Genomic DNA, 22,751 nt, shown 5'->3' on the forward strand with positions numbered 1-22,751 from the left:
AGCCTCCATGGTGCCAAGGAAATTGGCCCCTAGACCATGTGGCTTCTGATTAGTGGGACCCAGCCCCATAACTGCTTGTGGCAGCAACAGGTGGCAGGCCCTGGTAGAGATGGGGGCTATGAGTGTTCAGTATGGACCCTAAGGGAACAAATGCTGCCCGTTGGGATTTTTTTTTTTTTACTTTCTGAGAAATAATAGTTCATTATTAGTATATAGAAATGCAACAGATTTGTGTATATTAATCTTGTATCCTGCAGCTTTGCTGGATTTTTTAATTCTAATAGTTTTTGGGTGAAGACTTCAGGGTTTTCTATATAAAGAATTATGTCATCTGCAAATAGTGACAGTTTTATCTCTTCCATTCTAATTTGAATGCTTTTTATTTCTTTTTCTTGTCTGATTGCTGTGGCTAGGACTTCCAGTACTATGATAAATAGAAGTGGTGAGATTGGGCATCCTTGTCTTGTTCCTGAAATTAGAGGAAAGGCTTTCAGCTTTTCACCATTGAGTATGATGTTGGCTGTGGGTTTGGCATAAATGGTCTTCATTATGTTGAGCTATATTCCCTCTGTACCAACTTTGATGAGAGTTTTTATCATGAATGGATGTTGAATTTTGTCAAATGCTTTATCTGCATCTATTGAGATGATCATGTGCTTTCTATCCTTCCTTTTGTTAATATGATGTATCACATTGATTGATTTGCAAATGTTGAGCCATCCTTATGTCCCTGGAATAAATCCAACTTTATCATGGTGTATGATCCTTTTTATATGTGGTTGGATTCAGTTTGGTAATATTTTGTTGAGGATTTTTGCATCTGTATTCATCAAAGGTATTGGCATGTAATTTTCTTTTTCTGTAGTGTCTTTGGTTTTGGTATCAGGGTAGTGGTGGCCTTGCAGAATGAATTTGGGAGTATTCCATCCTCTTCTATTATTTGGACTAGTTTGAGAAAGATAGGTCTCAGTTCTTCTTTATGTTTGGTAGAATTCCCCTGTGAAGCCGTCTGGTCCAGGACTTTTGTTTGCTGGGAGTTTGTTTAAATTATAAATTCAATTTCACTACTAGTGATCAGTCTGTTCAAATTGTCTGTTTCTTCTCAGTTCAATCTTGGCAGGTTGTGTGTTTCTTGAAATTTGTCCATTTCTTCTAGGTTGTCCAATTTGTTGGCATGTAACCATTCATAGTATTCTCTTATGATTTTTTTGTATCTCTGTATTATCTGTTGTTATTTCTTCTCTTTCCTTTCCTATTTTATTTGGGTCCTTTCTCTTTTCTTCTTGGTGAGCCTGGCTAAAGGTTTATCAATTTTATCTTTTCAAAAAAACATCTCTTGGTTTCATTGATCTTTTCTATTGGGTTTTTTTTAATCTCTATTTTATTTATTTCTTCTCTGATCTTTATTCCCTTCCTTCTGCTGACTTTGGGCTTTGTTTGTTCTTTTTCTAATACCTTCATGTGGTAGGTTAGGTTGTTTACTTGAGATTTTTTCTTGTTTCTTGAGGAAGGCCTGTATCACTCTAAACTTCCCTCTTAAAGCTGCTTTTGGTGCATCCCATAGATTTTGGAAAGTTGTGTTTGCATTTTCATTTGTCTCAAGGTATTTTCTGATCTCCTCTTTGATTTCATCATTGACCCATTGGTTTTTTTAGTAGCATGTTGTTTAGTCTCTACGTGTTTATTTTCACTTTTTTCTTTCTATAATTGATTTCTCGTTTCATACCATTGTGGTTGGGAAAAAATGTTTGATATAATTTCTCTCCTCTTAAATTTGTTAAGACTTGTTTTGTGGCTTAGCATGTGATCTATCCTGGAGAACATCCCATGTGCACTTGAAAAGAATGTGTATTCTGCTGGTTTTGGATGTAATACCCTATAGATATCTATTAAGTCCAACTGGTCTATTGTGTCATTTAAGACCACTGTTGCCTATTGACTTCCTACCTGGGTGATCTTTCCATTAATGTAAGTGGAGTTAAAGTCTCCTACTATTATTGTATTATTGTCAATTTGTCTCTTTATATCTTTTAGTATTCGCTTTATATAGTTAGTTGCTCCTGTATTGGGTACATATGTGTTAATGAATGTAATACCCTCCTCTTGTATTGCTCCCTTTATCATTATATAATGCCCTTCTTTGTCTTTGTTATAACCTTTGTTTTAAAGTATGCTTTGTCTGATTATGAGTATTGCTGCCCCCACTTTCTTGTTATGTCCATTTGCATGAAAATGTACTCTGTCATTTAAAATGAATCTTTCTTTTTGATCTTAGGACTTCCTTTGACAAATGCACTAGAAAATTCATTGTTTTACCCACCACCAAGAATTACCTTAAAGTTAAAAATGCCCAAATCAGCCCCAGAAGACTGCAGAAACAGCTCCACGGAGCCTGATCATGGACCTATCTCTCCTGATGGCAGCTCCCCTGTTTGCAATATGAGGAGCATGCAGGTGGCTCAGGAATCACTAGAAATGAGAATGAAGTCATACCCAAGGTATCCACTAGAGAGCAAGAATAACTGTTTGCCGGCCAGTCTCAGCCATGCTAGGAGTGAAGCAAAGGATCCCAGTCCTGCTTGGATAACTCCATCTCCAGAGTTCTATCATGGGCAGTCTCTGGGAAAGCCTCTGGTCCTTCAGGCTGCCCTGCATGGACAGTCTTCCATTGGGAATGGGAAAAGTCAGCCTAACTCCAAGTTTGCCAAATCCAATGGCCTGGAGGGCAGCTGGTCTGGGGATGTCACCCAAAAAGACAGCTCAAGTGAGATGTTCTGTGACCAGGAGCCGATGCTCAGCTCCCACTTGGGCAGTCAGGGCAGCTTTAGAAAATCTACCATGGAACACTTCAGCAGGTCCTTTAAGGAGGCCACCAACAGGTGGGTGAGGACCACAGAGGACCTCCCATGCTATGTGAAGCCAACCAAGAATACTAACCCCAAGGAGCAGCTCTGGGGCAGGCAGTTTGTCAGGCGGTCTGCAGGGAGAGCTCCATATCAGGAAAATGATGGGTATTGCCCAGATTTGGAGCTGAGTGATTCAGAAGCAGAAAGTGATGGGAATAAAGAGAAAGTTAGGGTAAAGAGAGATAGCTCAGACAGGGAAATTCCTCCCCATGACTCCAGACGGGATTGCCGTGGTAAAAGCAAGACATATCCCCTTTCCCACAGTTCAATGCATAGGTGATTAGAAATTCCAAGAAAAACTCCATCTTTGCCTTTGCCTCATATATTGGGGAAAACCCATACACCAAAAGGATTCTAGTATATGTTAGGAGGAATTGTAGTGAAAAGGATAAAATTTTTCCACAGTAAATTGGCTTGCAGCTTTTGAATCAGTTTCAAGTCCAATTTTCACGAGCACATCACAGAAATTACATATTGTCCAAAAGTTTAGGGGTTTGTTTTGTTTTGTTGCCAGAGGCTAGTGAGAACAGCTGGGACCAGAGTATTTGCTCAGTAAATACATTGGGGCAGCTTTCCAATTAATTAACACATATGTATTAAGAGTCCTTGCATTGTCCTTGATTTGCAGGAGACCATGATTATCAGACACTAAAACTACTTATCTTTTGAAGCTACAGCATGTGACTTCCAGAGCTCCTGTCTGTAAGAAGTTTCTAACTCCACTGGTACCTGGAAACCCTCTTCAGGGAGAGACCAGGGACCAATATCTCAGATACTGTCAAACTCACTACTCTCTTCCTTTGCTCTGAACAAGGTTGAGTTCCTTTCACAGTATCTTAACTTACCAAGTCAATACACCTAATGCTTATAAGTGTCCAGTGCCTGTTCCTAGACTTGCTTGTTGGGGACGCACTTGTAACTATTTCACCCAGCTAACAAGCGTAAAAGGCTAACTTGTGGATAGTGTTTACAAAAGTACTACTTCCAAGGAAAATGCTCTGATCCTCTCAGTTTAGGCATTTGTGAAGGATCCCAGAGCCTTTCCCAAAGTGAGAACATTTCTGGAGGGTTTGTATCAGGTCAGGGTTTTTGTGTTATTGTTTTCAAATAAGTTTGACTTAAATAAGTTTGGCTGACAGTTTTTGTATACCTGCTTTAATGTTTATAAAATTTTTATTGAGGTATAATTAAGATATAGTAAAATGCAGAGAGGTTAAGTATTCTTACCTGCTTTAATTTTGAAACAGATTTTTATTGTCAAACAGAATTTGAAAGCATGTGTTTAACACATGGATATAATTTAGCTTTGTACCAACTTTGAATCCAAGGCAATTTCCCAAACAAAAGGGCTGGAGCTATTTTTCAGAAGTTACTCATACTCTGTTCCCAAACTATCAGCCTTTATTAATTTCTGGGAGGAAGAGAATAATTACATTAGTGGGAGATAAAACATACCTGCTTCGTGTTTAAAGAAGAGGAAAATGTTACAGTTTTTAAAGTGTGAAGCCAACTATAATTCTCTGCTCTCTTTTCTTCTTAGCCTTAAATTAATATTCTCTTTCTTGTAGTTTGGGAACATGCAGTGAGACTTTTCAGACAAAAGAGGCCATTTTAGATATTTTAAGTTGCTTCCTGGTGAAACAGCCCAGCTGCAGTAAAGGCAGGGGCCCCTCTTCTCTCCGTCAATATGGGAAACTCAGCAGTTTTCCTCTCCCCCTCTTTTGTTCCTGTAACCTGTAGCTTTGTTAATGAGTTCCTTTGCTTTTATTTCTTCCTCCTTTTCTGAAAACGTCTGTATTTTGCCTCTCCTTTGGCTACACCTTCAAAATGTTTCTTTTGTGCCTGTGTACATGTGTGAACATGCCATAGCATGTGTAATAGGTGTCCTATGCTTTGTTTGAATGGACAAAGCTATGGATTATCCAAATGAGGAACAGTAGTTCTCCTATTTATGCACTAGGTTTCTGTGCTTTTTCTTTGCATTCTCCTGGGTTCGATATTAATTTGACACCTTCATGGTAATAAAATTGTAGTGGAGCTATGTTATAAACTCCTTCTGTTAGAGGCCAGTGCAGTAGCCTATGTCCTTTCATGCCTTTCAATTCTGAGTGAGTGGGAAGAAAAGCAAACATTGAAAAAGTGCTTCAGCCAAATTCCATATGTAATGCCATTGGGAGAGTATTGACTAAAATAATTTCAGTCAGGGAAACATAGTTGTAATATTTTTACAGGATTTTCCTAGGTAAATGAAGGAGCCTTCAGTTGTGTACATTTCAATTGCCCCCAAATGTATTTGCTACATTTTGCTGTTGTTTGAAGTATTACCTCTTAATCTTCTTTGTTAAATTTTTTTTCGTTTTGTCTTATGTAGTCCAGTTTTCAAAGATGAACTCGGTCTTTTTTCAAATGTCACCTTTTTACTGATACTTTTTCATTAAATTATGAAAACTGTTAACTACTGTCGGTGTGGTAATTTTTTATTTTGGCATATGGGTTTTAGAAAAGCTTACATATGTTCTATATTTAAAAAAATCTTATTCATTAAGCACAACAGATGGTAAGGGGAAAGGAAGGAGGAATTGAATGTTTAGAAGCACAAATTCATGATTCATGTCAATACCAGGGAACAAAGAGAACTCGGAAATTGGACTCTACCTGCAAATCATGATTTCATCAGGCCAGTAAGACGGAACCTTAGGATCAACATAAATCACTAGGGGAGTGGAGGCTGTCTAAAGTCACAAAGTTCAGAAGGCTTAGATCAGGCCTCACTTAAATATACATTCTTTACAATATTCATTCTATTTTGTAGTCACATGAGAATATTAAGATTATAGGGGTTATGTAGTGTCATGGAGGGATTTTTGAGGGCATTTATAAACATTTTCATTATGTTTGAGAAATTTCCTGAAGGTCATTGGGTAAATCATTAGTGAAGATAGTTAAAAGATAAGGTTGTTTCTCTCCCCCATCTTCTCTTCCCCCTCCTTCTCCCCTTCTTCCCCTGCATTCTCCCTCCACCACCACCTCCTCTCTCTCCTTCATAGATAACTGTTTTGATTCAGTAAATTTCTAGGTAAAATGTTGGAGTACTAAAACTACAAATACCACTCTGTTATAGCCAACAAAAGCTTTGGGTGTATTCTAATGTCTATATCTCTAATAAGAGGTGAACCTTTGTTTTCATGTTGAAGAAACTTTTAAATTCATAGAATAAACTAGAGGATGCACAGTCCCAGGGCTTTTTCCCTCCAGGACTTTACAATCCTCAGCATGCTTGCTGACCCTTAAGAATGGAGGAAAAAATAAAACCTTATTCACCACTGAATAACCTTCATGGGATATTTTCAAAAAATGTATCTTATTTATAACACATGTTTATTAGATTTTCACAACCTTAATTCACCTATTTTCAAGTTTTATGGAAAGCAGCAATTACATATTGATTTTTAAAAATAACTTTAATAAACAAAGGCCTACCCTGAGGCTGTCTCTCCTACACATGGAGCTCTGTAATACTCAGTTCATCATTGTTGAAGGAGGCTTCTGTGAATTCAGTTAATTTTACTTCATGGATTGGAACAGATTGCATGACCTGAAACCATGAGGATAGTTGTCTTTGAAATGAGCCGAGATGACGGGGGTGCTCACGCCCCAGATTGGTGCTTCCTGCCCTGTCTGATCACTGATGAGTTCTTTGACCTGATGCTCCCTAAATATATTAATCATCTTGACAAACTCTCAGAGCATCCATCATTTCTCATCTTGTTAAAGTGGGTTTGGGTGTGAGCATTCCAACCTCACAGCCTGGACACCCCAGCATTAATTTCTCTTCCCCGACTACTCCTCCCACCCCACCTTCTTAGTTTCCTTTATTTTTACCGATTGTCAGGTTATAAACAAACTAGAAAGATGGAATTGGGCTGATTAAGCTGTACTTACTACAGCAAGTTTCTGCTCAGCTTCTCCCTGAAGAAAACAACCTGAGAGGGGGTTTACTCATGAGTTCTGTACTGCTCCATTCTTGCCATCCTAGACAGAAGATTGGACTAGTCATCTGACACAAAGGCAAACAGTTTAGAAGCTCACATCCAAAGAGCAAGATAATTCACATAAATCTAGACTGGACAGGCCTCGCGATGGAGCTAGAACCTGGTGAACTTGCCTTCTCCATAGCTAGTCTAACCTGTAACTGAGTGTAGTTGGCTAAATAATGGCCCCCCAAAGATGTCCACATTCTAATCCCTGGAACCTGTGAATATGTTACATTGCATGATAAAAAGGACTTTGCAGATGTAATTAAGGTTAAGGACCTGAGATACGGAAATTATCCTTGGTTATCCAGGTGAGCCCAACCAGTATAATCACAAGGGTACTTTTAAGAGGGAGGCAGGGGGATCAGAATCAGTAGCAGTAGGAGTTGTGATAATGGAAGCAGCAGGTTGGAGTGATGCTAAGAAGGGCCGTGAGCCAAGGAATGCAGATGACCTCTAAAAACTGAAAAAGGCAAGGAAATGAATTCCCCCCTGAAGTCTCCAGAAGGAACCCAGCCCTGTCTACACCATGACTTCTGACTTCCAGAACTATAAGAGAACAAATTTGTGGTGTTTTAAGCCACTAAATTTGTGGTAATTTGTTATAGCAGAAATAGGAAGCCAATACACTAGGCATAGAGCAAGTGTTCCTTATCCTTTCAGGGGCACATACCTCCTTCCCAAAGGGCCCACCTGGGCTGCAGCTGACCACTCTAGGTTGGTCCTGTGCTTTCTATCTTAGTTGAAACACTTTCTGGAAATGGAAAAATATGTGTTTTTTTCAGTCAATAAAATCCTTCCCTATACAAATTAGTTTTCTATTTCCTCCCTCCCACCCACTTTTTCCAAGGTAGCCTTTGGTACGTCTCAGGTAGCCTTGGGTAATCTTCCATGGCTTGCTTGATCCAGTGTGCCTGGATCTGGCACTGCCTAAGGACTTGCCATAGGTTTGGATGTCCCTGTTGTCTGAAAAACTATCCTCGGGAAGTGGAAATAATTCACTGAGTGTAACTCTGGGGAGCGGGGTTGGGGGAGAGGTGATAGAAGGCAGGTGGGGCTCATTATGAGGAATGATGCTCTAATTATCAGAGCCTCCTACAAGGAAATGGGTAGCTTGGAGAGTTAGAGAGTTCTTGAAGATCCCAGGGACCTGAGCAGAGCTTGGGGATTAAAGAATGCAACTCTATGCTGCCTATAAGAAACACACTTTTAAGTATAAAGACACAAATAAGTTAAAAGTAGGAGGATGGAAAAAGATACCATGTTCACACTAACCAAAAGAAAGCTGGAGTGGCTATATTAGTATCACTTGAGGGCAAATTCATCAAGAGGACATAAAAACCCTAAATGTTTATGCACCTAATAACATAACTTCAAAATACACTAAGGAAAAACTAGTAGAACTTCAAGGAGAAACAGACAAACCTGAAATTACAGTTTATGTCTAATTAATAGCACAAGTACATAGAAAATCAGGATATAGAAGATTTGAACAAAACTATCAACCACCTAGATTTAATTGACATTTACCATTCCACCCCACAGCAGCAAAATATACATCTTTTTCAAATGCAAATGGAACATTAACCAAGTCAGACCATATTCTGGGCCATTAAACAAGTCTTAATAAATTTAAAAGGATTCAAAAACAAAGAACATTCTCTGACCACAATGGAAATCAATAACAGAAACATCTCTGGAAAATGTGATTACTGGAAACTAAACACACCTCTAAATAACACATGAGTCCAAGAAGAACTGAAAAAGGAAATAGAAAGTATTTTGAACTGAATGAAAAAGAAAAAATACAATTTGTGGGATGGTGCTAAAGCAGTGCCTTGGGGAAATTCTATAGCACCAAATGCTTATATTAGAAAAGAAGGGTCTCAAATCGGTGGCCTCACCTTCCACCTTAAGAAATTCTAAAAAGAAAAGGAAATCCAAAGTAGAAGAAAGGAAATAATAAAGATCAGAGCTGAAGTCAGTGAACTAGGAAGGAAAATCAGTAGAGAAAATCATTGAAACCAAAAGCTGGATCTTTGAGAAGTGATAAACCTCTAGTGAAACTGATCAGAAAAAAAAAAAAAGGCAAATTATCAACATTAGAAATGAGCGAAATGACGTTGCTACAGATTCTACAGATATTAAAAGACTAATAAAGGAATATTATGAACAACCTTATGCCAGTAAACTCAACAACAAAGACAAAATGGATACATTCCCTCAAAGACACAAACTACTAAAGCACATTCAAAAGTAAATAGATAACCTGAAAAGCCCTTTATTAAGTAAATTGAATTTGCAGTTAAAAAGTTTCTTATGAGGAAAACTCCAGGCCCAAAGGACCTTGCTGGTAAATTCTAACAAACATTTAAGGAGCAAATAATATCAATCCTACATAACTCTTCCCAAAAATTTGAACGGGAGAGAATAGTTCTCAACTCATTCTATGAGGCCAGCATTAACCTAATATAAAAACCAGACACAGACATAAGAAAACTACAGATCGGGAGTTCCCTGGTGGTCCAGTAGTTAGGACTCGGCACTCTCACTGCCGTGGCCCCGGGTTCAATCCCTGGTCAGGGATCTAAGATCCCGCAAGCAGTGTTGGCAGCACGGCCCCCACCAAAAAAATTCAGGTCAATATCCTTTATTTAAAGCAAATGCAGGGCTTCCCTGGTGGCGCAGTGGTTGAGAGTCCGCCTGCCGATGCAGGGGACACGGGTTCGTGCCCCGGTCTGGGAAGATCCCACATGCCGTGGAGCGGCTGGGCCCGTGAGCCATGGCCGCTGAGCCTGCGCGTCCGGAGCCTGTGCTCCGCAACGGGAGAAAATTTAAAATTAGCCCAGTTCAAAAATTATCAAGAAGAGGGACTTCCCTGGTGGTGCAGTCGTTAAGAATCCTCCTGCCAATGCAGGGGACACAGGTTCAAGCCCTGGTCCGGGAAGATCCCACATGCTGTGGAGCAACTAAGCCCCTGCGCCACAACTACTGAGTGCACTCTAGAGCCCGCGAGCCACAACTACTGAAGCCCCTGCGCCTAGAGCCCATGCTCCGCAGCAAGAGAAGCCACCACAATGAGAAGCCCGTGCACCACAACAAAGAGTAGCTCCTGCTCACCGCAACTAGAGAAAGCCCACACACAGCAACGAAGACCCAACGCAGCCAAAAATAAATAAATAAATAAATTTATAAAAATAAATAAGGTAAATGCAGAAAAGTTCTTAAGGGGCTTCCCTGGTGGTGCAGTGGTTGAGAGTCCGCCTGCCGATGCAGGGGACACGGGTTCGTGCCCCAGTCAGGGAAGATCCCACATGCTGCAGAGCGGCTAGGCCTGTGAGCCATGGCCGCTGAGCCTGCGTGTCCAGAGCCTGTGCTCCACAACGGGAGAGGCTACAACAGTGAGAGGCCCACGTACCGCAAAAAAAAAAAAAATAGTTCTTAAAACTTTAGCAAATTGAACTCCAACAATATATGAAAAGGATAATACATCATGACTATCTTGGTCCACTTGGGCTGCTATAACAAAAAAGTATAGACTGGGTGGCTTAAACAACAGGAATTTATTTCTCACAGTCTGGAAGCTGGAAAGTTTATGATCAAGTTGCTGTCAGATCCATGTCTGGTGAGGGCCCACTTCCTGGCTTGTAGACAACTGCCTTCTCACTGTGTGCTCACATGGCCTTTCCTTGGTGCCTACTCTCATGGAGAGAGAGAGAAATCTTCCTCTTATAAGGGCACTAATCCCATCATGAGGTTCCCACCCTCCTGGCCTAATCTAAACCTAATTATCTCCCAAAGACCCCACCTCCAAATACCAAATCATTGTGGGCTAGGGCTTCAACATATGAATTTGGGGGCACACAAACATTTCAGTCTATAACAATGACCAAGTGAGATTTATTCCAGAAATGCAAGTTTGAGTGAACATTCAAAAAATAATCAGTGTAATTTGCTATATCTCAAAGATACATAAAAAGCATCTGACAAACTCCAATATTCACTCCTGATAATAATGCTTAGCAAACGAAGAATAGAAGGGAACTTTCTGAAACTGATAAAGGACATCTATGAAAAACCTACAGCTAACATCATACTTAATAGTGAAAGACGATGTTTTCCCCCTAAGATCAGGAATAAGACAAGAGTATCTGAACTCACTACTTCTCTTCAACACTATACTGGAATTTCTAGTCAGTGCAGTAAAACAAGAAAAATAAATGAAAGGCATCCTTACTAGAAAAGAATAAATATTTATTTATTTTCAGATGACATGATTATCTATGTAGAAAATCAGATGGAATCGACAAAAAAGGCTACCAGAATTAGTAAGGAAGTCTAGCAAGGCTGCAGGATGAAAGGTCAACTTACAAAAACCTATTATATTTATATACTAGTAAGGAACAATCAGAAGTTGAAATTTTAAAAATAATACCATTTATGACAGCACCAAAAATGTGAAATTCTTATGTATAAATCTGACAAAAGATGTGAAAGACCTTTACAATGACATCCATAAAACATTACTGAGAAAAATAGGAGACCTAAATAAATGGAGAAAGACACCATGTTCATGGATCAGGAGGCTCAATATTATCAAGATTTCAATTATCCCCAAGTTGGTCTATAGATTCAATGCAATTCCAATCAAAATCACACCTGGGTTTTTTTTTGGGGGGGGATGAATTAATAAACTGATTTTAAAATTCATATGAAAGTGCAAGGGACCTAGGATAGGCAAAACTGCTTAGAATAAAAACAGTGAAGTTAGAGGACTGACACTACCTGATTTCATGACTTATTATAAATATACAATAATCAAAACAATGTGGTATTGGGGTAAAGATAGACATATAGCTCAGTGGAACAGAATGAATTCAGAAGTAGACTCATATATGTGGGCAACTGATTTTCAACAAAGGTTCAGAGAAATTTAGTGAAAAGAGGAGTGTCTTCAACAATCCTCTTCCCAAAAAGCATACTGGAAAAATTGGATACCCATATGTAAAAAGTAAAACAGCTCCTATCAATACCTCACACCATATATAAAATTAATTTCAGAATGAGTCAAAGAGCTAAATCTAAAACTATAAAACTTCTAGACAAAAACAAAGAAGAAAACCTTTAGGATCTTGGTTAGGTAAAAACTTCTTAGATATGACACCAAAAGCACTGTCCTTAAAAGAACATACTGGTATATTGGACTTCATCAAAATTAAAACTTCTTTTTGAAAGACACTGTTGCTAGGATGAAAAAAGAAGTCAGACTGGGAGAAAAGGTTTGCAAATCATTTATCTGATAAAGGAGTGGTATCCAGAATGTGTCAAGAATCCTCACAACTTAATAACAAGAAAATAACCTAATTAAAAAATGAGCAGACCATCTCAACAGGCACTTTGGTAAAGACAATGAATGGCAAATGCTCACATGAAAAGATGCTCAACCCCATTAGTCATTAGGGAAACGCAAATTAAAACCACAGTGAGATACTGTTACACCCCTATTAGAATGGCTAAAACTTAAAAGACTCATCATACCACGTGAACTGGAACTCTCATAAGTGGGTGGTGGGAATGTAAAACGGCACAGCTGCTTTGAAAAACAGTTTGGAAGCTTCTTACAAATTTAAACATACACCTACCATAAGATTCAGCCATTCTGCTCCTAAATATTTACTGGAGAGAAATGAAAGCAAATGTTCGTATAAAGATTAGTACACAAATGTTCATAGTAGCTTTGTTTGTGATTGCCGAAACTAGAAACAACTCAAATGTCCAACAACACTTAAATGGATAAACAAGTTGTGGTATTTACATACAGTGAAATACCTCTTAGTAATAAGCAGCCGCATAGCACAGGGAGATCAGCTCGGTGCTTTGTGTCCACCTAGAGGGGTGGGATAGGGAGGGTGGGAGGGAGACGCAAGAGGGAGGGGATATGGGGGTATATGTATACGTATAGCTGATTCACTTTGTTATACAGCAGAAACTAACACACCATTGTAAAGCAGTTATACTCCAATAAAGATGTTTTAAAAAATGGAATGTACTACACACAGCAGGATAGATATTTTGATTCTCAAAATAATTATGCTCAGTGAAGGAGCCAGACAAAACAGAAAACGTACTGTATAATTCCATGTATATAAAAATCTAGAAAATGAAAACTAATCTAGAGTAACAGTGGATCAGTGGTTGCCTGGGAGTTAGGAGCACAGAGGGGCAGGACTGAGAGATAATAAAAGGGCCAGAAGAAACTTTTGAGAGTGATGGATATATTCATTATCTTGATGATGGTAATGGCTTCAGGCATATGTGTATGTGTCAAAACTAACCAAATTATACTCTTTGTATATGTCAGTTTATTGTATGTCTCTTATACATCAATAAAGCTATTAAAATAAAACCTTAAAAAGACTTCTTCAATTATGTCTCTGTGTCCCTAGGAACTCTGTTTCATTAGCCTGCAAACAGGAGGTTTTATTCAGCTTCTGCTGGGTAATGGTTGGGCTTCAGCCACGCTCTAGAGACACAAGATTGCACAAGCACCATCCTTACGGCCCATGGAAGTTCTCATGGGGTCTTCTGAATCTAAAACTGCAACCCTTCTATGCTAAACACCTGCCTCCTTCATGTTTTCCTACTATCATATTCTCTACCTGGCATAATTCATCTAGGGTCAGTTTGAAATTACCATGGCCACACTGGGGAATTTCTGACATGAACAAGATTGTTCACTTAAGAAGTACCTCAGAGGATTTCCCTGGTGGTCCAGTGGTTAGGACTCGGAGCTTTCACTGCCGTGGCCCGGGTTCAATCCCTGGTCCAGAAACTAAGCTGTGCTGCACGGCCAGAAAAAAAAAAGGGTACCTTAGAACAAAAAGGGAAGAAACCCTCATGAGTCATGAGGAGATTGTTTTTATCTAAAAGAGAATTTTTTTTAACATAGGAGAATATATTAGCTTTGTTTCTATACTTCAGGGATTAATGAATGGTAGCTTTAAAATTATTTAGATTGGTAAAATTGTCAGTGGCCTGAGTTATTGTCTAAACCAGCTGTAATCTCAATATCTATATATCTATTTATCTTTCTTACTATTTCTTGTGTTTGTCAAAATGGGGTTTCTGTATCAATACATTCTTCCTTCTTCAAAAAGCAACATAATTACCCTTTAAAAATTGTAATTTCATATTTGTCTGAAGCTGGGTCCCTCTTAATTTTTGTCCCTCTCCCTCTGTTTTACCCCCTTAGGAAACTTTTAAAGATTAACTGATCAAAAAACATTCAGTTGTTATGTGTACACTATTTTTTCTAGTCCAGATAAGCTGTCAAAAATGTCTAAAAAAAGAAAATGTTATTAAATTGTTTCTTTTTGTAGACACTGAAAAGTGTACTTGCATAATAGCCTTTGTTATTCTAGTTATGAGAAAAGAAGAAGAGAGCTTAATTCCAAGATGAAGAAGAGCTTTTGATACAACTTAGTCTTTATTTATTTATTTGGCTGAGCCGGGTCTTAGTTACAGCACGTGGGCTCCTAGTTGTGGCATGTGGGATCTAGTTTCCTGACCAGGGATGGAGCTTGGGCCCCCTGCACTGAGAGCACAGAGTCTTAACCACTGGACCATCAGGGAAGTCCCATGACTGAGAGTTTTTAAAAATTAGTTTACCATTTAAAAATAATGTCAGCACAATATTTTGGTTTGTACAAAACCAGGGTTAAATTATTTAACCTTTCTAAATTTCCTACACTGGTTTTATGAGTTAAGTAAGTTACCATTGTTTCCATAACTTCCCGAAAAAAATATATTTATGAACAATTAAATGAAATGATAATAACTTTTTAAAGAGTTATGAAATTTTATGAATTTCTTAAAGTGCTACAAATCACAAAGATTTAACATATTAGCTAAAATTGAAATTTCCAGATCCTGACTGATTTTAAGGCCTTAGATAAATGGGTAAGTTAATTAATAAATAATCTTTGGATATCTGGACAGTTTCTAAGTAAGAAACAGATACAAAACACTGGCCACTGAACATAACTCTTTATTCTTATCTCCTAGAATGGCACTGTACTTATCGTCCATAAATTCAGGAGAAGTGCAGAGAACTAACTGAATTCTAAAACCAAAATTTTTAAAGTTCTCAGAAACCCCTTGAACGTCCATGGCCTAAAGTCTTGCCATTATCCTTGATAGCAGTAAGATCTGTCCCCTCTAGGATCCACAAGTTACCTCCTCCTGAGTTAATAGCGAGTTGCCCCATGGATTTGGAGAGTAATCCCAATCCTAGACTCTACCCTATGACATGCTGATATCATTAATTACAGCAGGGAAATCACAAAATACCTCCAGCTTTATCACCAACAAGTACAGCTGCTTTTTCAAAACACCCACCTAAGCAGCCTCTGCATGATCCCAAACCTGAAAGCTTGGTTTTCTGAAGAGGCATCAGAGAAAAACTGCCCTTGAGCCTCAGTGGAAAAGACCTTTTCAGGTACTGTTAGCAACCGACACAACACTAAAACTCCAAGGTACTGATACTGAAGTTCATGTTTCCCAGCTTATAAGATATACAGACCACCTAGAGGGGTGGGATAGGGAGGGTGGGATAGGGAGGGTGGGAGGGAGGGAGACGCAAGAGGGAGGGAATATGGGGATATATGTATACATATAGCTGATTCACTTTGTTATACAGCAGAAACTAACACACCATTGTAAAGCAATTATACTCCAATAAAGATGTGGAAAATTTAAAAAAAGATATACATCACTTCATCCTGACTACTGGATGGCCATTCCATTGGAATACTTTAAACAGGATTCTTAGGATCCCTCCAGAAACTGCTGACCGCAGAAGTTGACAGCTTCTGCCCAAGGTTAATTTTCTGATTCTTCAGTGGCCTTTTCCCTTCCTTTTACCACTCATCTTGCCTGTTACTGTACTTTACACTCCCTAGGAACTGACTCTAAGGCTCAATATGTTCTTCCTTACCTTCATCCTATGACTTTTGACCCTTTATGATCTCCCACTTCAGAAAAAGTAAAATGTTCTGATGGGTTTTTCTCAGACCATAGCTACTGCTCTGAATTTAACTGTTTGCTGACAAAAATTTAATCTTTTTTCTTTTAAACACCTCTGAGAAGGTACGTTTCCTTTTATAGGTCCCTTCTGGTTCTTAAGTTTCCCCCATATCATTAATCCCAAGCTTCAGTCACATAAAAATTGACCTCACATCAACAAAATGCTTCTACTGAGGTTACTACAACCCTATCAGCAAAACGTAGCCCGTAAGGAATGAGAACTAATATTAGCTACAAACATTTTTTTTTTTTAATTTGACCGCACCACACAGCTTGCGGGATCTTAGTTCCCCGACCAGGGATCGAACCCGGGACCCCAGCAGTGGAAGATTGGAGTCCTCACCACTGGATTGCAGGGAATTCCCTACAAACATTTGTTCTCTTCAGAGACACTCTTTTTGGGAACTGTTTACCTCCACTCACGTTATCTGCCCATTTCAAGGGACATATAATTAGCTCATGCAAAATGATACTTATACTCCCAATAAAGTCTGTGCTCCATTGGGATACCATTTCTGAGGTGGACATCAGACTTACACCAAGCTGCCACACACTAACTTATCCAATATATTTGGGGCAATTGTTAGAGACTTTCAGATATTTAAAACTACCTCTCTTCCAGAGGATCAAATTTTCAGGAAAAGAAGAGGGCAGGGCCTTCCCTGGTGGCGCAGTGGTTGAGAGTCCACTGCCAATGCAGGGGATGCGGGTTCGTGCCCCGGTCCGGGACGATCCCACATGCCGCAGAGCGGCTGGACCCGTGAGCCATGGCCGCTGGGCCTGCGCGTCCAGAGCCTGTCCTCCGCAATGGGAGAGGCTACAACAGTGAGAGGCCTGCGTACCGCAAAAAAAAAAAAAAAAGAAGAGGGCAGCACAGCAGAATCTGGACAACTCCCAGAGAGATAACTGGCTCCTCCTGCATTCTCTGTGAGCTGCGGTTCCCACAGTGGTGAAAAGGTGGCCCCAACCCTGTCTCAGACCCTAACAGATTCCATAAATGACACAACTTCTACTCTAGAAGGCTCCCCCACCCCCCAAAAAAGTCTAAATTCTTCAGCCCGGCTGTCACGAGCAATCCGAGGAGCGAGTTAGCTTTAGCAATACCTCTTGCTGCACTTACATAAATACTACAGGTCAAGTAGAACAATTTCTGATGAGGCTAAAAGAAAAAGACACCTGGCTCTCTACAAGAGACCAGCTGAACCGTGGGACATATTTCCATGGCCTGGGTTGGGTCATCTAGGCCCCTGTGCCCAGAGTCTATTACGAGGACGAATCATCATCTTGTTTCTGGTAACTGCCTGTGATGCTTTTGGCCGATGGATCCTGTCCAGAGTCGTAAATGCCACTGTGCAGCCCTTGTTACATCAGAGGATTCAATACCTCATCCTGCAACAAAAGGAGCAGGAGAGACTTGCAAAAGTCCTCCTGCAGACAATTTTCTCGATGCCACCTCCAGATCAGCAATATCTCAGCAATGGTGGTGATTAGAATATATAAATTCATGTCCTGTGGCCTGACTTCATCTGACCTTGGTTGAAAGGTGGGGAATGAGAAAGAAATGCAGCCCCAGACATCCAGGAGCTGGCCTGGCACTCACAGCAAGGCCTTGGTGCTCTCCCGATGGACATGACCAATTTCACAGATTGCAAACATCAGACAAGGCCACCCTATGACTGTAATGGATCAAGACAAAAACTAAACTAATAAGCATTGTCCAAATTCCCCAAATGACTAAACATCACCCTCTCCTAGCTCATATGAATGGGTGCTGCTTCTTTATCAATCACTCCCTTCGCCTCACCTTTCTAGATAAGGATTAAGATACCCAATCATAGAATCACCCCCACTTTCTGACAGCCTCCAATCCTTGGACTCTCCCCTCAAATCGCCTAACACAAGGCCACATCCCATAATAGAATCTAACACCTTCTTACCGAGACATCGCATGGTGTATATGTTCTCCTTCATGGCAAGGAATCAGTGAACCCAGATTTGTGTGACTGGATGAACAAATTAATGAATGAAGGGACTTATAATAAAAGATCCAGGACTTACCCTCTAAGAGCTCATAATGTAGTGGGACAGACAGACAAACCAACAGTTCTCAGGCAGTGTGATGAGTATTATAATAAAACGTAAAGACAGGGTGCTGTACAAGTGACATGTCAGAGCCAGGGCTTTCAGTGAAGGCTTCCTGGTAGAGGGGACACTAGGGTGAATCATAGGTAGGAGTTAGCCCAGTACAGAGGTAGGGGTTGGATTTAGTGGGAGGAAAAACGTGTCTAGGCAGAGAATAGAATGTTCAAAGGCAAGAAGCAGAGACAGTATATAGCTAGACCATGACTGAGGTCAAGATGGGACTACCAGCAAGTCTGCAGGGCCTTATATGCTTTTAGGTCCATTGAAGGGTGGTAGGACTAGATTGTATTTTATAAAGATTCAATAACCACATACTGTGATCAAAGTTAACAAATCATTTACCTCCAGATGTTAAGATGGATACAGCATCACTTTTATTGTATCGCCAAAAAGGCATAAATTGAATTAACCATGAGGAAAAAGCAAATACTCCCAAATTAAGGAACATCCTGCGCTTTGAACTCCAAAAATATCAATGTCATAAAAGAAAAAAAGGCTGAGGAACTGTTCCAGGTTAAAGGAGACTAAACACAGCTAAACACAATGCTTTACCCTGGATTGGAATTGGGAACGAAATACTTTTTTTCTTTTGCTAGAAAGAACATTAGTGGGACAACTGATGAGACTCAGCTAGATAATACTATATGGATGTTAATTGCCTGATCTTGGGAATTCCCTGGTGGCCCAGTGGTTAGGGCTCTACGCTTTCACTGTGGCTGTGAGCCCAGGTTCAACCCCTGGTTGGGAAACTAAGATTGCCACAAGCCACGTGGTGTGGCCAAAAAAAAAAAATTCCCTGATCTTGATAACTGTACTGTGGTTATATAAGAGAATGTCCTTGTCTTCAGGAAATGCACACCACAGTATTTAAAGGTAAAGGAGCACCATGTCTGTAACTAACTCTCAAACTGTTCATAAAATATATATATATATGTAAATGAGAGAAGGATAAAGCAAATGTGGCAAACTGTTAACATTTGGGGAATCTAGATGAAGGGTAGTCATGAATTCTTTATATTATTCCTGCAACTTTTCTGTAAGACTGAAATTTTTTCAAAATATAGTTACCCCTTCCCTACCAAAAAAAAAATGCATGTAATTGAACAAGCTCTATGTGTCAGTACTGTGGTGGGACCTGGGAAGGAGATGGTAAATAAGTTGCATCCCCTGCTCTACAGGACTCATGGTCTAGTGGGCCATCTTGGCAGCAGGTCCAAAGGTGTGAGACAAGACCTCCAAGAAGATGACAACAATTTGGGCAAGAAATGGGGAAGGCCTGAATGAACTAGGGCAGTGCCAACGTAGCTGGAAGGACATTAAAGGGACAATATTTATGATCTGGTGACTAACTGGACTTGAGGTAGGGAACAAGAGAAGTCTAGTGAGGTGTCTGGGCTTCTTACACAGTCCATTGGCTGGACCATGGTCCCAGTCACCAGGACAGAGTGCTCAGGCAGTTTGTGGAGAGTAATGGGATTGAGTTTGGACAGCTCAGTGGTGCTGTTAAGTAGAAGGTTTGAGCTACAGGACTGTAGTTTAGGGGAAAGATCTGAGCTGAGATATATTTGGAGGAGTCATCAGCATTGAGGAGTTAGAGGAAGCCACGAGATAAGAAGAAGGCACAAGAGAACCCCAACATCTGGAGATTGCAGTCCCAGTCTTTGCCTCACCCAAGAAAATGTCCTTCAAGTTCTTACTTTTCTACCGATGGTTTGGGCTCTTTGCCAGATTTTTCCCAGCTGGATGTGTGGCTTTCGGAGGCTCCTCACTTTGTAGACTTCCTTCCCACACGTAAATGGGGACATGGGAGAGTAGTTGTCTTAAGTACCTCCCGGTGTGAGGGCGAAATAATTGAGGCCATAAACACCAGTTATTCTAAATACTGACCGTAAACTGAACTGAGATTGCTCCAACCATCTCCTGCCTGTGCCTTTAGGTATTGATTTCTGGTTCTTCCTCCTTAGTGAATTAAAGGAAATTAGAATGCCACAATGATTGTGATTTGAGTGCGATTTGATAGTGCAGGTGGCAAAGAATGGGACATTTGACTGAGAGATATAAATAGTGAGGTAACACCGACCTTGGATTCAACACATACAATAAAATGCATAAATCTGAAGCGTGGCACTGGATGGTTTTTGACAGTACATACACCTGTGCAACTCACGCCTCCATCAGGTTGCAGAACAGCTCCATCACCCCAGAAAATTCCCTCAACTCCCCTTCACAGTTAATACCTGACTCGCATCCCTCAGGAGCAGCCACCATTCTGTTTACCTCCCTCCCTTAATTTTATTTTTTAATGTTTTAAACTTGTGGGTTATTTAGAGAAAGTATGGATGGTCAGGTGGCAGAGCCAGGAATGCATTTAGGCTCTCAATGGAGAATGTGAAACTGAGTGCAGTTTAGGAATATTTATTCCACAGGATTTTTTTTTATTGAGGTATCGTTGATGTACAATATTACGTAAGTTTCAGATGTACAGCATAGTGATTCACAATTTTTAAAGTTTATATTCCACTTATAGTTATTATAAAATATTGGCTATATTCCCTGTGCTGTACAATATTTCCTTGTATCTTATTTATTTTATACATAGTAGCTTGTGCCTCTTACTCCCCTACCTCTACCTTGCCCCTCCCGCCTTCCCTCTCCCCACTGGTAACCACTAGCTTGTTCTCTGTGTCTGTGAGTCTGCTTCTTTGTGTTATATTCATTAGTTTGTTGTATTTTTTAGATTCCATCTATAAGTGATATTACACAGGATTTCTCTTTCTCTGTCTGACTTATTTCACTAAGCATCAAATAAAGCCTCTCCTCTTGCCCCGCCAAAAACGTTTTGCAAGAGTTGGCCTCCAGTTGACTCTTCTCCACTAGGAAAATAGGATTTGTTTAACCGCTTGAACTTTCCTTTTGAACCTGTTTGTGTTTAACCGGACCCTCGACCCAATCTCTCGGTGAGGCATTTGGATAACTTTTTTTGGTTAAGTCAGAGATTACATTTAGCTATCCGTCCAAACTCCAAAGCTTAGGTTCACTGGGCTCCAAGCCTCTATCCCACCTCCCTGCCCTGGCGGGCTCTGCTGGATTCTTCCTGCCCAGGAGGAGGGAAGGCGTGGAGGGAATCGATTCCCACCCACAGCCCCGGCCGGGTGACTCTCCACCGCGGGCCCTGCTCTGCCACCTGACCTCTGAGCCACCTGCAAGTCATCAGGCTGGTGAGTGCCCTGCTCAGGCCGGCCTCCCGCCCCCTCCCTGGAGAGGGGACATCTGGCGACAGCCAGCCCCACCCCCAAACCCGCGTGGCTGAAAGGAGACCGACCCCCTCTGCCACCCGGGGACCCGCGTCCCACTCGGCACGCCGGGGCTGGGGAGGAGGCGGGCGCAACCTTCAGCTTCCCCGCGGCACCCTAGGCCGCGGCTGCGCCGCCAGCCGGTACCGGGCCCCGCGCCCGCACAGGTGGCCCGAGCAGAAAAGGGACATTTGCCAGACACCCCCTCCCCCCGGCTTGCACCACGGAGCGTGGGGTTAAAAGTTGCGATTGCAAAAGTCCCGCGTCTGATCTTGGGCCTTATCTCAGATTGACAGCAGGAAAGCCTTTAGAACCTCTGCCAATTTTTAACAGCCAGTGAGGACTGCAAATGCTACAGCGCTGGCAGGCAGCATTTGAGGACGACTTGAGCTGTGTTTCTTAAAAAAAAAAAAAAAAAAAGCGGTTTATCGAAGGTAATATCAAACCAAAGATTATTTTCCCCTACCATTAATTTGCCCATCCATGTGCGGGACCAGTGACTTCAAATCAGATAATTGTCAAGGAGAAGGGTGTAGATGCAGGCAGTTTTGATCATCATCAGGACACAGTCTGGGAAAGAGAGAAGGCTCTTGAAAGTTGTCTGTCTTTCCTCTCCCACGTGGGTTTCTTAAGTAAGGATTTTTTCTTTTCTGATTATTTTTCTTTTTCTTCTACCTGTTCGCTGGTCACAGCCTCTGGCCTAAAGTCCCAGCATAGAATGTCCCTGCCTGTGGAGTTCAAGACTCCTTGCCAAACTGGCATGGTGCCTTCCTAGGCAGCAAGAAATAGCTGAGGGGCTGTCATTTCCTACAGTGGTGCCCCAACAATGTCCTTTTCTCCCCCCTTTCCATTGTCTGAATTTGAAAATGGATGTTATAGAGAACAGACTGGTGGTTGCCAATGGGGAGGGAGCTGGGGGAGAGATAGAGTGGGAGGTTGGGATTAGCAGATGTAAGCTTTTATATATAGGATGGATAAACAACAAGGTCCTACTGTATAGCACAGGGAACTATATTCAACATCTTATGAAAAACCATAATGGAAAAGAATATATTAAAAAAACATATATATATATGTATAACTGAATCACTTTGCTGTACAGCAGTAATTAACACATTGTAAATCAACTATACTTAAATTAAAAAAAAAGAATATGGATGTTATTTCTACTTTAGTGTATTATCACTGATGAACTGCATTTCTTAAAATGCAGTTCAGAAAAGTGCAGAGCAGGAAGATTGGCCTTTGGGCCGTTAGAGAAGGAAATCAACACCGTGCTGCACGGATGGGAA

General features: G+C 40.6%; 1 protein-coding gene and 1 non-coding gene across 2 annotated transcripts in view; both read left to right on the forward strand.

The window, feature by feature from the left end:
- The window catches only part of JADE3 (jade family PHD finger 3), a 154,759-nt gene extending 149,399 nt beyond the window's left edge, over positions 1-5,360 (forward strand). The window contains exon 11 of the mRNA XM_007450832.1: positions 2,276-5,360. Within this exon, the coding sequence (XP_007450894.1) occupies positions 2,276-3,186 (911 nt within the window). The 3' untranslated portion in view covers positions 3,187-5,360. The remainder of the gene's footprint in view (positions 1-2,275) is intronic.
- Positions 5,361-9,454: 4,094 nt separating this feature from the next.
- Positions 9,455-9,527, forward strand: TRNAE-CUC (transfer RNA glutamic acid (anticodon CUC)). The gene has a single exon. It is a non-coding gene; the product is annotated as a tRNA-Glu (tRNA).
- The last annotated feature ends 13,224 nt before the right edge of the window (positions 9,528-22,751 follow it).

This window comes from Lipotes vexillifer, unplaced genomic scaffold (assembly GCF_000442215.2).
Source record: "Lipotes vexillifer unplaced genomic scaffold, Lipotes_vexillifer_v1.1 scaffold129, whole genome shotgun sequence".
NCBI lineage: Eukaryota > Metazoa > Chordata > Mammalia > Artiodactyla > Lipotidae > Lipotes > Lipotes vexillifer.